This window comes from Triticum dicoccoides, chromosome 5B (genome assembly GCF_002162155.2).
Source record: "Triticum dicoccoides isolate Atlit2015 ecotype Zavitan chromosome 5B, WEW_v2.0, whole genome shotgun sequence".
In the NCBI taxonomy this organism is placed as follows: Eukaryota; Viridiplantae; Streptophyta; class Magnoliopsida; order Poales; family Poaceae; genus Triticum; species Triticum dicoccoides.
In genome coordinates, this window is record NC_041389.1 from 371,760,581 (window position 1) to 371,776,133 (window position 15,553).

At 44.2% G+C, this 15,553-nt stretch overlaps 1 protein-coding gene across 1 annotated transcript; it reads right to left on the reverse strand.

Moving 5' to 3' along the window:
- Positions 1-779: 779 nt before the first annotated feature.
- Positions 780-2,856, reverse strand: LOC119309218 (putative F-box protein At4g21240). Its single transcript, XM_037585255.1, has 3 exons — positions 2,700-2,856; positions 2,320-2,593; positions 780-2,234 (listed from the first exon to the last, which is right to left on the reverse strand). The coding sequence occupies exon 3, from the start codon at positions 2,173-2,175 to the stop codon at positions 1,066-1,068; it is 1,110 nt and encodes a 369-aa protein (XP_037441152.1). The 5' UTR covers positions 2,176-2,234; positions 2,320-2,593; positions 2,700-2,856; the 3' UTR covers positions 780-1,065.
- Between the last annotated feature and the right edge of the window lie 12,697 nt (positions 2,857-15,553).

Genomic DNA, 15,553 nt, shown 5'->3' on the forward strand with positions numbered 1-15,553 from the left:
GCCAACGGCGATGCAGGTCGATTGTGAAGGGGGGCTGTCTAGGGAACTAGAGCTAAGATGGATGCCGAGGAAATGGTAATTGGAGCCGCAGTCAATCGCTCTCGACAGAAGAAACCTGCTATGCCTGACGTTCGGCAATCGTTCTGCACCAGGCTGATGAAGAAGAAATGCCTCAGGTGGATGCACATCACACGGCCTGGCCTTAAAATGTCGCCGCTTCAGCTATGTAATGCATGGCTCAAGTCGAATCATGTAGAGAGCCTATCTCTTGTTTTGTGTTTGACCCGAGCTGATGTAAGACTGAACGCCGTGGTTTCTTTTCTTGATGCAAAATGGAGCCAGGGAGCGATTCCCATTATCATCAACATGATTTCCTAGCGTACAGGGCTTGGGATCTAGCTCTCGCACAACGTGGCAACTGTACTCTCTATGGCCAGCTTGAGGCCTGAGACTGCATTTACAACATTATGAAGACACAAACGATAGTCTCATGTGAACAATCTGCATCAATTTCAAAACACGCAAAAACGGGTGCACTCACAACCATCCGTCAATTTCAGAAAACCAGACTATGCAAACCAGCTAGGCCTTTATCATGCGAAAAGGAGGCAACCAAGGTTTTACATGCCACAAAGCCAGACTAGTCATGAGCAGTTCCGTAACAGAAAGCGATTAGTCTGATTTTACATGACACAAAGCCAGGCTAGCCATCCAGGTTCACAAGCTGGAGCGAATATCTCAACCAAGCTGTTCCCTGAATAATTACAGAAAGCAAAATGTAAAAGAACAAAATATTCTTCCTAACTTGGACTATAAAGTCTTCGGTATATTATGAAATTACAATTAATGCAACTCTCAGAATCAAGACAAAGTGAGTTGTTAGGAAATTTTCAAGATTGTTCTTATAACTAATCACAGAGAGTGATAAAGTAGGCCAAATTAAGGCAGTTAACAACTCCATTTTTGAAGAGAAAAAACAACAAAGATAATGTAAATCTGTAAGCTGAAATCTATCTTCAAGAATAAAGAAGACCAACATCATTGTATCTTCTTGATGAAATTATCTTAACGCAGAGGAACTATACTTTCAACAAACGTATGAATGCTGAAAGGAAACTCAGATTCTGGACAGGCAATCTCCAATTCCCCAGAGTTTGAATTTGGATCATAGCAATATAAGTTCCGAGCAAACAACTGCACCCAAATTTTGGAATCATGAAAAAGTGTGTGTCTTGGAGTGAAATAACATGATTGCATCAACGGAGGCAAAGATATGTGGTATCTATGAGTCCAACTCTGCTTATCATCGTTATCGAGCATTAATATGTCCATTGTACGAGGTATACCTTCAAGCGCACCATCCACAACTAATAAACATACTTTTCCCTCGAGCTCGGACAAAGAACAGTGCCCTCCATAGGTCTTGCGTGGAGGAAGCATCAAGACATCAAACTTTTCACTTTGAAGATTCAAACAATTGATACGTGATGAAGAGATATAACGGAACCTTGTCAAATAATACACCGAACCATTCACATGTATACCTCTATCAATTGGTGCCCCACGGAGAGTCCCAATTTGTCTCCAGTCTCTATCTCCAATTGTGTATATCTCGCAGAGCACCTCGAGAGAACCAGCATGAGCTCCCGGATAAAAGTGCGCAATTTTGTGTTGCTTAGTTGACGGGCAAAACCCCAAGCAGTGCCAGTTGCATGATGAGAATTGGCTGCTTCCTGCAGTGTACATTGGCTTCGGCAACACAACAGATTCACCGGTTGTCGGGTTGAGCAACTCCACTGCTCCTTTACTGTCACCTAGGCAGAGCAGGCCGTTGCAAGAGTTGTGCACAAACAGGCTCTGAGCAACCAAGGGCCTAGACAGCTGGTACATGTATCCATTGGCGTCTGCGAGCACCATGGCAAGAGACCTATCATTTGCTCTGTCATTTGCAAAGAGCAGCAACTTCTGCTGGCTTCGGTTCAGGTGCTCGTGAAGAAAATGCACATCGGAAAGCAATGACATCCAGTATTTGCATACCATCCTGCAAGAAGCGAGCGTGCGGGCAGGCAGCTTGTGGAAGACCTCGGTGAGCGCATCACTGCAGAGCAGCCGAGCATTCCCCTCCACCACCTTTGCTTTCTTCCCTCCCATCAAAGTCTTGCTAGGCGAGGACATGCTCACTGGAGATCAATCACTACTGATCAGGCTAGAGCAAAATCGATCTGCCCTGGTTGCTACAAATTGATGAAACAATCACAAATATCAACACAAGGAACGCAACAATTACAGCAATCTGCAAACCCCATTAGCTTTACATACCTCCATGATCCAGCCCGGACTAGCCACGTCCACGCAGGGTTCAACTTCTAGTTCTTGAAACCAAGAAACAAGCGCCCAATCTCAGCACGACGATGTCCACCAAACAGGACTCACCAGCAGATGCGGAGGCTGCATTGAGGCTTCCAGGAAGGACCTCTCACACCACCTGCCGCCCGGAGGTTTCAATTACGCCCCAAGGAACTCGCACCACATGGTAGGTAGGTGGCGGCGAGCTGTCGAGTTCTTGTAGACTGAAGAGGCCAACGAACCAAACCTACCGGCCGAACCAAAACAACCAATCAGTCAATCAAACCAACGAACCACCGCGCCGAATCGGGCGGCTAAGGAAACAACGAGATGGCGGGAAACGGACGGGGTACCTCTACGGTACGAACGAAGGAGGCCCTCGATCGGGAGCGGAGGGCCGCGACTGTGGCCTCGCCGACGACGGCGGCGGCGAGCCGGCGACTTTTCTCTCTTCTCCGCCCGCCCCTTCCTCTTCGTCGGTTGCTTTCGTCCTTGTTTAATTTTGGAGGACGGAGCAGGGGGGATGGATGTATATGATGCTTTGCCTCGGTCGCTGCCGTCTCGTGCGTGTCGACTCGACGAGGCGTGACCGGCTGGATCCGCTACGCGGCGCGAATCTCGACGGATAAGAGGGGGTGCCAGGGCGGCGGGGCCGTTGAGAGTTGAGGCGCGGAGTGGACGGACGGGGGTGGGTGTGGAGCCGCAGTGGCCCAGACGTTTCGGGCCTTCGCTCTCCGAGTCGCAATCATGGCGACGCCGACGGCGACCGCCGTTAGCATGGGACACTTTTTCCTTTTAGCATTGGACAGTGAATAAATCCATGAGCTCATAGTAATGTCAAAACGATTTGCAATCTTCTTTTTATATGGAATGTGAGGGATACAGTAGTAGGTAATCGACCTAGTGCAGTTCTTTGAAGTAGTAGCTGTTACAAGGTGGATTACAGGAGCGAAAGCTCTCGAATGGTGAAGAACAGAGGTAGGGGGAAACAGGGCCGGTAGCCGCCACCGAGCCTTCGTTGATCCTCTGGATGCCCTTCCCCTTGGGTGTCGCTTGGGTTAAGTACTGACATTGGCTTGGGCCACCCAGTCTGGCCCGAGCACTCTTGGGTTGGCCCGGCACGCATGAGTGGGGCTAGTCGCGCCTGTCTCTGGGACCGGGTCCTGAGTGGCCCTGACATCTCCCTCTACTTGGCTTGAGGCTTGCCCCTAAGCCTCTGCATTGGGAAAGCGATCTTTTGCAGTGCGAGCTTGTCCTCCCAGGTGTCCCTTAAAGTTGCGTTGTTCAACCACTTCACTCTTACTTCCTCGATCATCGCCCCACTGCTCTTGTGCCATCTTGTTTGCAGGATCTTGACAGGTACAGCAAGTTCATCAGAGCAAATTGAAAGTTCAGAGCTATCTGGCGTACCAAGGAGCACTGCATCGCGGAGTTGCAAGACATGAAAAACACGGGGGGCACAGTTGCTTGCGGAGGTAGCTACAGTTTGTAGGCGACGTCGTTGATGCGTTCCAGGAAGGGGAATGGCCCGAAGAACTTGAAGGCCAGCTTGTGATTCGCGCGTGGTGCCACCGATGTCTATATGTAGGGTTGGGGCTTGAGAAAGACCATGTCACCCACTGTGAACTAACAAAATGAATGCTTCTTGCCAGCTTGTGTCTTCATCAGTTGTTGTGCTATGTTCAAATGTTGCTGAAGCAGATCTTGTATCACTGTTCTTTCCTCCAACCAAGATTGTAGGGAGGGAACTGAGCAGGCGGTCGATGCTGTAATCCCCCAGTGCCTTGGGTCCCTGCCAAACATGACCTTGAAAGGTGACATCCCAATGGCAGTGTGATGAGGTGTGTTGTACCAGTATTGAGCTAGCGGCAGCCAGAAGCTCCATTTCCTGGGACACGCCTGAGTAAAGCAGCGGAGGAAGGTCTACAAGCACTGGTTGACGCACTCAGTTTGACCATCCATCTGTGGGTGGTTCACCGTGCTCATCCTCAATTATGTCCCTGCATAATGGAAAAGCCCTTGCCAAAACTTGCTTGTAAAGACCGGGTTGTGGTCTGACACAATAGCCCCTGGCAGACCATGAACGGTGTATATATGTGCCATGTACAGGTGGGCCACTTTTGCTGCCGTGTAGGGATGTGCCAATGGTAGGAAGAGTAAGCAAATTTGGTATGCTTATCCACGGTTACACACACACACAATTGAAACGTCCAGACTGTGGTAGACCATCAATAAAATCCGTAGTAATCATATCCCAGGATACTTGTGGTATAGGAAGTGGCAGCAGCAATCCTGGGGAGGCTGACCTGTCTGGCTTCGCCTGCTGACAAGTTTGGCAACACTGATGTAGGATCAAAAGTAGGTCTAGAGGAGGGATTAGACTACTTGACCAAATAAAAATCTAGCATTTTCCCAATTTTAAGTGTTGACAGATTTTAGCAACTAGTACAAGTCAAGCAATCAACATACACATGCAATTCTAAGAGTGTAGCTGCGAAAAGTAAAACATTGCATATGAGGGTAAAGGGAAGGGTTTGGAGAAGGCAAACGCAATATAGACACAGAGATTTTTGGCGTGGTTCCGATAGGTGGTGCTATCGTACATCCACGTTGATGGAGACTTCAACCCACGAAGGGTAACGGTTGCGCGAGTCCACGGAGGGATCCACCCACGAAGGGTCCATGAAGAATCAACCCTGTCTATCCCACCATGGTCATACCCCACGAAGGACTTACCTCACTCGGGTAGATCTTCACGAACTAGGCGATCTCCTTGCCCTTACAAACTTCTTGGTTCAACTCCACAATCTTGTCGGAGGCTCCCAAGAGATACCTAAGCAATCTAGGAGACACCACTCTTCAAAACGTAATAGTTGGTGTGTTGATAATGAACTCCTTGCTCTTGTGCTTCAAATGATAGTCTCCCCAACACTTAACTCTCTCACACACAGATTTAGATGTGGTGGAAAGAAAATTTGAGTGGAAAGCAACTTTGGGAAGGCTAGAGATCAAGATTCTTGTGGTTGAATTGGAATGTGTTGGTTTCAACACATGAGTAGGTGGTTCTCTCTCAGAAAATGAGTAGTGGAAGTGTAGGCACGTTCTGATGGCTTTCTCGCAAATGGTGAAGGGGTGGAGGGGTATATATAGCCTCCACACAAAATCCAACTGTTACACACATTTGATCCAACTCGGTCATACCGAATAGAAGAACTCGGTGAGACCGATTTAGTTCAAGATGTGAACGTCAGGAATCTCGGTGGGACCGACGGGAGAAACTCGGTGGGACCAATGTGCTAGGGTTAGGGCAAAACCCCATCTCGGTGAGACCGATTGCATGAACCCGGTGAGACCGATTTCAGCAAAGAGCAAACAGAGAGTTGGTCAAGCAAACTCGGTGAGACCGATTTCAGCAAAGAGCAAACAGAGAGTTGGTCAAGCAAACTCGGTGGGACCAATTGCACATTTCGGTGAGACCAAAATAATTACAACAGGCAACAGAGAGTTTGCAAGGCCATCTCGGTGAGACCGAGGTCCGTATCGGTGTGACTGAATTGTCTAGGGTTTTTGGCAGTGGTTATGTCAACTGAACTGGTGGCGCCGGATGGATCAAATCGGAGGGGGCGAGTTTGACTTTGAGTTTTAGACAAATGTGGAAATGAGAAAGTGGCTGCGGGTTTTGGAGCAATATCAATGAGTTTTAGACACCTCGTCCCCTTTTAATAGTATTGGTTTTTCTATGGACTCAATTTGATCTTGGATCACTAAAATGAAAATGAAGAGTCTCGAGCTTTTGCCAATCTTTGTCCTTAGCATTTTGAGGGATCCACATCTCTAGTCCATGCCATGCCAATCATTGAACTTGCTGAAATATTTAACTTGAAAGGATATTAGTTGAATGAGCTATATGTTGTTATGAATTACCAAAACCACTCAGGGATTAGTTGCACTTTAAATCTCCCCCTTTTTGGTAATTGATGACAACATATAGATCAAAGCTTCCACAAATGATAATATGAATGAAATACATCGTCCCTTTGAGAAGTACTCCCTCCGTCCCAAAATAAGTGTCTCAATCTTAGTACAACTTTGTACTAGAGTTAGTACAAAGTTGAGACACTTATTTTGGGATAGAGGGAGTATGTGATAAGCAAGAGCTCCCCCTAAATTTGTGCATTATTTAAAATTTGCTTTTGAATGCAAATGCACAATTGATTAGGATCATGGGTCACTCTTCCATGTCACATACATCTTGGTGGAGCGCTCAAAATGATAAGAGTTAAATAACATGCACTCATCACCAAGGGCAAACATGACTGATCATACACAAATATAATAGACATCATCATGCAAGCACATATTAAGGCATAGTATGATCAAACACATGATCACAAGAGTATCTCACGAGCATAACACAAATTGTAGCATAGTAATCAAACAAGCAAATGAGCAAAGTAGCAAGAGTAGCAAATGAAACCAACAAAAGGCAAAACACACACACTCTCTCTCTCTCAGCCTAATGATCTATACACTTCCCCCCCTTTGGCAACAAGCTACCAAAAAGCTTGAAAATGCATAGTGCTATGCGGCACTCTAGGCATGATCTACGGGAGCTCCTGAAGGGGTCTTTTGGTTGGTTGCTCCGGTGTGCGTAGATGGCGTGGAGAGGAGGGCATCTGCAATGCTTCAGCAGATGTCTGTGTGGAGCTGGAGAATTTGAAACTGGAGATGCAATCGTGGCAGTTGCTGTAGGTGCTGAAATAGAAGTCCTGATGTCGTTGACAACTGGCATTGTTGAAGATATTTGTTCCCTTGGCACTCTCTGGAAAGTATCAGTGGTAGGTATGTCATTCCTGTCCTCAGCTTCTTCCTGGAGCTTCTCCACATTGGTCTGAATCTCTGTGACCTTCACATCTAGATCATGAAATTTTGTCTCAATGATCCTCTCAAGGCTCTCTTGATTTTGAGTCAGGGTGGCCAAGCCCTTCTCAATTCTCACTGTAGCCTCAAGAATATAACTGAGTTGATCCTTCTTGGTCTTGAGCATCACTATAGAAGCATCTGGTACACTGGCTGCCTTTGCTACTTTTGCAGCCTTTGCTCTCTCTCTTCTCCTGAGCTTCTACACAAGTTGGATGAGATGCATCCATGACAACCTCATTGTCCTCAAAATCTGGCCTCAGGGGAAGATGCTCTTTATCAAGAAGATATGTCCCGGTTCCCATCTTAGAATTGATCAACATTTTTATGTGAGGGGCATATCCACATGATCTCTTTTGATCAGCAGTTGTTCTCTTCATAGTCTCAACAATCAAACTCATCACTTTGAACTTCTGAGGTACATCAAACATGTGGAGCAAGTTGATTGAGTGACCACGGATCATTCTATGATTTCCTGACTTGATAAGAAGAGTGTGCCTCAAGTTGGTGTTGATGGTTGTCAAGCTAGACAACACATAGTAGATGGATCCAAACTTTTGTGTCTCTAGGACATCATCATGAATTTCCTTGTACATGTGGGCCATGGAGTTGTGATCCTTCCTAGGCTTGGCATATACATTAGTGTCATTCTCATCTTCCTTTGGGGCATTGACCAACTTGGCCCATTCAGAGATTGTAGATTGATACTTTGTACCTTTAGTCATCCAGACAATCCTTCTATCTGGGTAAAAGTGAGCAGTGGAATAGAATTGCATGATCATCTCATCGTTCCACTTGGTCAATTTCTGACAAACAAACTTGTCCACTTCATTCATCCTAAAGCTCTCATGCACATCTGGGAAGTAGTCCTCATTGTCATCAATAAATTTTCAATCAACCCACTTCATATCACAGACAATGTCCTTCTTGTCTAATAAGACAGTCTCATAGAAATCATGTGTTCCTTGGTGTGAAAATGATAGTCTACAACAGTTCTCCTCCTGGTGGCATGTGGATCAGTATTTCTCTAGAGTCTCAGATATGCATCCTTCCTTATCTTCATATTTTCTGGCACGGGATGATCATCACTATGATCTGGAATCTTGGGCCTTAGTTTTCTGAGCACTTGTTGCTCTTCTTCTTCTTGAACTTCAGGCACTGGGGCCTTATTCTTCTCAGCAGCAGGGATCTTCCTTGTTGATCTCTTGGGTGCAGATGGTTTGGGGGCTTGAGCTTGAGCTGAAGGCTTGGGGGCAGACTTGGGCTTAGATGGAGCAACCCCAGTTTTTATGGCATCCCCCATAAGCTTTTAAGTCTTTGGTGGAGGCGTAACTGGCTCTTCCTCCTCCTCTTCTTCCTCGGAGTCTCTCATCATAGATGGTTTGCTAATGACTCTGGCAATTGTCTTTCTGACTCTCTCCTTCTCCTTCTTTCCTCCAGCAGCCTCTTCCTCTCTTGGTTCAAGAGTGAACTCCATGCTTTCTTGAGTGGAGGCTATGGCTTTTGACATAGGCTTCCTCTTAGCAGGAGCTTTCACCTTCATTCCAGGCTTGGTGGCAGCAGCAGCAACATACTCTTTCTTGAGTACTTTCTTCTTGGAGGTCACCTCCTCCTGAACAACAAAGTCCTCATCGTCAGATTCAGAAGTTCTCTTTTTTGTCCTAGTGGCTGCCTTTGGCAAGTTGTTGGGAGTGCTTCTGCCCCCTCATCATAGCTGCTTGAGGGACTAGTGCCTCACTGAGGTTTACTTGCTCTTCAGACCTGTTCTGGCTGCCACTACCCTATGACATTACTGAAACTGACCTTGTGAATAGTTGGGTACAGATAGAGTGGATGAGCATCACAAATTACAACTTGTTTTGCAAAAATATTGAGAAAAAAACTTAATTTTAGTTTTCTACAGAAAGCATTTCTGAGCTACCAATTTAACAAACTCGGTAACACCGAAGCACAAATAGAGTCTAAACACACAGTTTTGATCATACCGAAATGCAGTTCGGTGACTCTGAGATGCTAGGGTTTCACAGAGTAAGTGATTTTGGTCGCACTGATTAGTACACTTTGGTTAGACCGAGTTGTACTTGTGCAATGGCTAGGGCCAAATCGGTGTGACCGAGATCCTCAGATCGGTTGGTCCGAGATGAGTTCGGTGGAAACCTAACCCTAAGTTTTTGCATCAACTCTATTCTAATGGATTCTTTTGGTGGATAGATTGATCTCATACGTGGGAAGAACAATGACAATGATCTTTGTGCAAGAATCAGAATAATGGAATGCACAAAGAGGTCAAGTCCATACCCTAACTTGGCGACGAACTTGCTACGGCGGCAACGGCAGTGAGAATCCCGTTGACGGCGGCGGAGACCAGCGGCAAGGGGTCACTGGCGACGATGGTGATGATCTGAAGACCAAGGGGCTGGCAGAGCTGGGAGGCGCGGTTGAGTGTTTGGAGGAATTTCCAAATTTTCAACATGCGGTATATATACCCAGTCACTTTCAGTGTGACCAAGTGGAACGACTCAGTGGCATCAAGATGCAAAACTACTAGCGGTTGCTGCAACTCGGTGTGGCCGGATTGTTCAAATCGGTTGCAGCGAGATGAAAACCTAGATCATTTTAATGAATTCGGTGAGACCGAGTAGGAGTGAATCGGTCTGACCAAGATGCATTAAGAGGTTTGGAAGTTAAGCCCTTGAGGGATCGGTGGCTCCAAGTGCTCCTCACCCGGAGGGTCCGAATTCGACTTGTTCAAACTTTGTGATGTAGCATGAATAGAGTTTGAGACGAGAAAAGCATAGATAGCTAGAGGGAGTAGTTCACCCTCGGGGCTGAGGGTATGTACCAGTAGCTATGTGTTTGATCTCTCTCTCTCTCTCTCTCTCTCTCTCTCTCTCTCTCGTGTTCTCTCTATGGCACGATCTTGATGTATCGCGAGGTTTGCTATTATAGTTGGATCTTATGATGGTTCTCCCCCTCTACTCTCTTGTAATGGATTGAGTTTTTCCTTTGAAGTTATCTTATCGGATTGAGTCTTTAAGGATTTGAGAACACTTGATGTATGTCTTGCCGTGCTTATCTATGGTGACAACGGGATATTCACGTGATCCACTTGATGTATGTTTTGGTGATCAACTTGCGGGTTCCGCCCATGAACCTATGCATACGGGCTGGCACACGTTTTCGTATTGACTCTCCGGTAGAAACTTTGGGGCACTCTTTGAAGTACTTTGTGTTGGTTGAATAGATGAATCTGAGATTGTGTGATGCATATCGTATAATCATGCCCACAGATACTTGAGGTGGCAATGGAGTATCTAGGTGACATTAGGGTTTTGGTTGATTTGTGTCTTAAGGTGTTATTCTAGTATGAAGTCTATGATAGACTAGATCATATAGGCGCGCGTTGTCGCGCCCGTCCATTTTAGGAGTTTCAATAGAATTGGTTGAGAAATGTTGAACTGAACATATCATAAAATTCGTATGGTTCAAAATATCATATACCAGAACCTCCAAAAGTAAGATATAAACTATCCTGGACAATGTAATATACAGAAAATAAATCAATCCTAATGTTTATGTTCCATAAAGAGAATCTCATTTCTATATACATGCTATATTTTGTACAATGCACACATGCAATAATATTAGGGATGGGCAAGAGAGGCTCAAATTACCAACAATCTAGGGAGTCGGCTATAAAGGGACCGCCTCCTTTTGAATCAGTAAAATGATGCACGCATACCTCGCTGGAGCTTGCCTACATCATCGTATGCCCACATGACACTAATCTTTTTCACTGTGCAAAAATGAACAATAGTGAAATGCCAATACCAGCACATGGTGAATACTCAGATGAACTAACTGGTTGATGTCTTAAGGATAAAAACCACCTATGCCCTATGCCGCTACAATGCCACCTCTGATCATCCAAGTGGCGGCTAGCTACAAAAGGTCCCAATTAAATTGTAGAAGGAAAGATAAGATAAACCTCATAGAAGTAGAAAGAAAATGAAGTACATACATTCAAAACACAGGTTGCCAAGCATATCAGTGAATATACACACCATATCTTACTGTCTTGGCAAGGAAATAGAAAACAAACACTTGAAACAAAGGAAATAGAATATATTCATTATGAGCAAAACAGGTAGGTTTCATACTTCATACCTCACGATAGGGCAATACCTGTCATTGGTTTTCTCAAAATTGCGCTTGGAGATTTGTGTTATTTCTTCCATGTTAAGTCACATAGCTGCAAATAAAGTACCCCCCCCCCCCCGATCCAAATTAGTTGTCGTTCAAACAGATGTATCTATCACTAAAATATGTCTAAATACATCCATTTGAGTGACAACTAATATGGATTGAAGGGAATAGCATAATTGCCCTCCTTGCTAACAATTTTGTCACTTTGTCAATGTAAACTATTGGTCGAATAAAGAATAGCTGAAAATCTGGAATCAATAATTTACCATTGAGAATTGTATTAATCAATAGCATATACATCATATTTTACGACTATGTCTTAGAGGTTAGAATAAATACCACAGAAAATAAAAATACAACAACAGATCTTAGTTTCTGCAGGCTGCTCAGAGCTGTAACTCTTTTTCCAATCATAACTTTTGAAATAAAAATTCCCATAAAAAATAATGAATTGGTCACTTCTCGAGACAAATATATCTTCCCGCCACTAGGATACCAATATACAAATGTATATATCATTGTATCATAACTTTCTCTCCGTCGACTTGTGTGCTGGTCTCCCATTTTCAACCAATACTGTAACTCCAAATCATGAGTAGGAGATGATGTCTAAGCAGCAGACCAGCAGTATTGGATGGTCACTTATCAATGCATTTTGATTACTCCAGGTACCTAAACCTTAATTAATCAAGCACACTTGACAGCCTAAACAAAAAGATAGGGAAGATCATCTTATTATTTCTTGCAAAAAAAATCAAGGGTGAAGCATATGCAGTACATATATTCATGAAGATCTAGGGCAGTTGGAATATGATATAAGTGCTCACTTGGATCTCAACAGAGAACGGAGAAAAGCAGCACAGTCACCAATATTCCCTCATCGCATGTATCATCTTGCCATCATAGCAACACTGCCATGCACGGGAAGGTGAGAAAACATCCCACCGTTACCCATTTGTGTTGCTGTCTTTGGAGAGAGCGCGCTGCAGCCGCCATGTACGAACGCTGCAAGACACGAAATTAAAACCAGTAAAGAAGGGCTACGAATGAAGAGTACGGGGGGAGGGGGTGCATAACCAGCATGGAGGCGTTCACGCAGAAGAAGCTCGTCGATGGCGGAACGGCGACATATCGAGGAGGAAAGAACGGCGGCGCATCGAGGAGAGAAACTACTCACTCGGTTGGGGAGGATAGCGATGGAGGTGCACGACCTGGGCTGTTAGCGTTAGCATGGAAAAGACGTGGGCCTTCGAAAGGCCCGGTTACGGAGAGGAAAACCAACTCGTTCTGTGGAGCAGCAGCCCGCGAGATGTAGCGTGCAGCGCGCGAGCGACCTAGGATGACCAGAGCTGATCTGAATCATAGATTTGATGATCCGACGGTTCAAACAGTCAAATCGCCGTGGAGGCTCCTAGCTAGCTACATTATACTGTTTCTCAATTGAACGGAAAGAATAGCTTCATGTTATTTTACTACGGGCTCTTGAATAGATAACAGAAAGGATAACTTTGAGGTGGTTTCGTACCCTACCATAATCTCTTCGTTTGTTCTCCGCTATTAGTGGCTTTGGAGTGACTCTTTGCTGCATGTTGAGGGACAATTATATGATCCAATTATGTTATTATTGTTGAGAGAACTTGCACTAGTGAAAGTATGAACCCTAGGCCTTGTTTCCTAGCATTGCAATACTGTTTACGCCCACTTTTATCATTAGTTACCTTGCTGTTTTTATAATTTCAGATTACAAATACTCATATCTACCATCCATATTGCACTTGTATCACCATCTCTTCGCCAAACTAGTGCACCTATACAATTTACCATTGTATTGGGTGCGTTGGGGACACAAGAGACTCTTTGTTATTTGGTTGCAGGGTTGTTTGAGAGAGACCATCTTCATCCTACGCCTCCCACGGATTGATAAACCTTAGGTCATCCACTTGAGGGAAATTTGCTACTGTCCTACAAACCTCTGCACTTGGAGGCCCAACAACGTCTACAAGAAGAAGGTTGTGTAGTGGAAATCAAGCTCTTTTCTGGCGCCGTTGCCGGGGAGGCTAGGTAAGCGGCACTCACACCCCGTCAACCAAGCTCTTTTTTGGCGTCGTTGCCGGGGAGGTGAGTGCTTGAAAGTATATCTTTAGATCTTGCAATCGATTTTTTTGTTTCTTGTTTTATCATTAGTTTAGTTTATAAAAGAAAACTACAAAAAATGGAATTGAGTTTGTCTCGTTCGCTTCATCTTTTTAATATCTTTCGTGAGAATGATGGAAAGGAAAATTGTGCTCAAGTGCTAGAAGAAGAAGTCTATAAAATGTTTGGTATTAAATCTTTGAATGATGAGCATGATTGCAATGTTGTTAGTATGAATTCCTTGAATATCCATGTTGCTAATGATATGCAAAGCCACAAGCTCGGGGAAGCTATGTTTGATGAAGATGATATGTTTAGTCCCCCAAGTTTTGATGAGAATATTTATTATGATGAAAGCATGACTTCTATTTATGATGATTATATTTATGAAAGTGGATTTGGAGAGGTCATGACTTTATTTAGTGATGAATCCACTATTTCAAAAGAGGTTCCAATTGATTATGAGAACAAAATTGCTATCTATGATGATTATTCTGATGACTTGTATGCTATTAGGAATAATGATAACCATGAAACTTGTCATCATGATTTTAGTTTTCAATTGGATTATGCCTCACATGATAAATATTTTGTTGAGTTTGCTCCCACTACTATTAATGAGAAGAAATTTGCTTATGTGGAGAGTAGTAAATTTTCTATGCTTGTAGATCATGAAAAGAATGCTTTATGTGATAGTTATATTGTTGAATTCATTCATGATGCTACTGAAAATTATTATGAGGGAGGAACATATGCTTGTAGGAATTGCAATAATATCAAGTTTCCTCTCTATGTGCTTAAAGTTTTGAAGCTATGCTTGTTTTACCTTCCTATGCTAGTTGATTATTGTTCCCATAAGTTGTTTGCTCACAAAATACCTATGCATAGGAAGTGGGTTAGACTTAAATGTGCTAGTCATATGCTTCATGATGCTCCCGTTATGTTTCAATTCTTATCTTTTATGTGAGCCTCATTGTCATCATCATGCCTAGCTAAAAGGCATTAAAGAAAAGAGCTTATTGGGAGACAACCCAATATTTATCCTTACTATTTTTGTGTGTTCACATAATTATGCTACTGTAGTAATCATGTCTTATAGCCTTTTTCAATAAAGTGTCAAGTCAGACCTTTAGGATAGCTTACGGTGATAGTTGTGGTGATCCTGCTGAAAATCAGAAACTTTTGCACCCAGTAAATTAGTTTTGATAATTCACGGAAACGTGCTTCTGATCTGATTCTTTTTTCTATGGATTAGTATACAAATTTATTAGGACTTCCTAATTTGGTAGGATTGTTGGAGTTCCAGAAGTATACGTTTGATACAGATTACTACAGACGGTTCTGTTTTTGACAGATTCTGTTTTTCGTGTGTTGTTTGCTTATTTTGATGCATCTATGGCTAGTATTAAGTGGTATGAACCATAGATAAGTTGGAATACAGTAGATATTATACCAATATGAATTTAGAATGAGTTCATTACAGTACCTAAGTGGTGGTTTTATTTTTATATACTAACGGAGCTTACAAGTTTACTGTTGAGTTTTGTGTTGTGGAGTTTTCAAGTTTTGGGTAAAGATTCGATGGACTATGGAATAAGGAGGGCAGCAAGGCTGCCACCGAGGAGGCCGCCATGGGGCCTGCTGGGGAGGCCGACGAGGCCGCCACTGGAGAGGCCGCCAAGGATCCTGCCGGGGAGGAGATGGTCAATGACCAGCCTTCCTCCTCCTCAGCCCCTGCCTCGAGCAGGTACTTGAAGATTGGTGATGATCTTTTCGTCAGCATCCCAAGAGAGGTAGGCACCAGAGCACCAATCGAGGGGGAGGCCTTCGATGAGGAGATCCTCACCGGCACCGGGCTCCAGGTTGTTGAAGAACTGAGCGTCAGCAGCGGTAGCTCTAAAGAGGATCAGCTCCTTCAGGCCATGAGCGCCAACTTCCACAAGCTCCA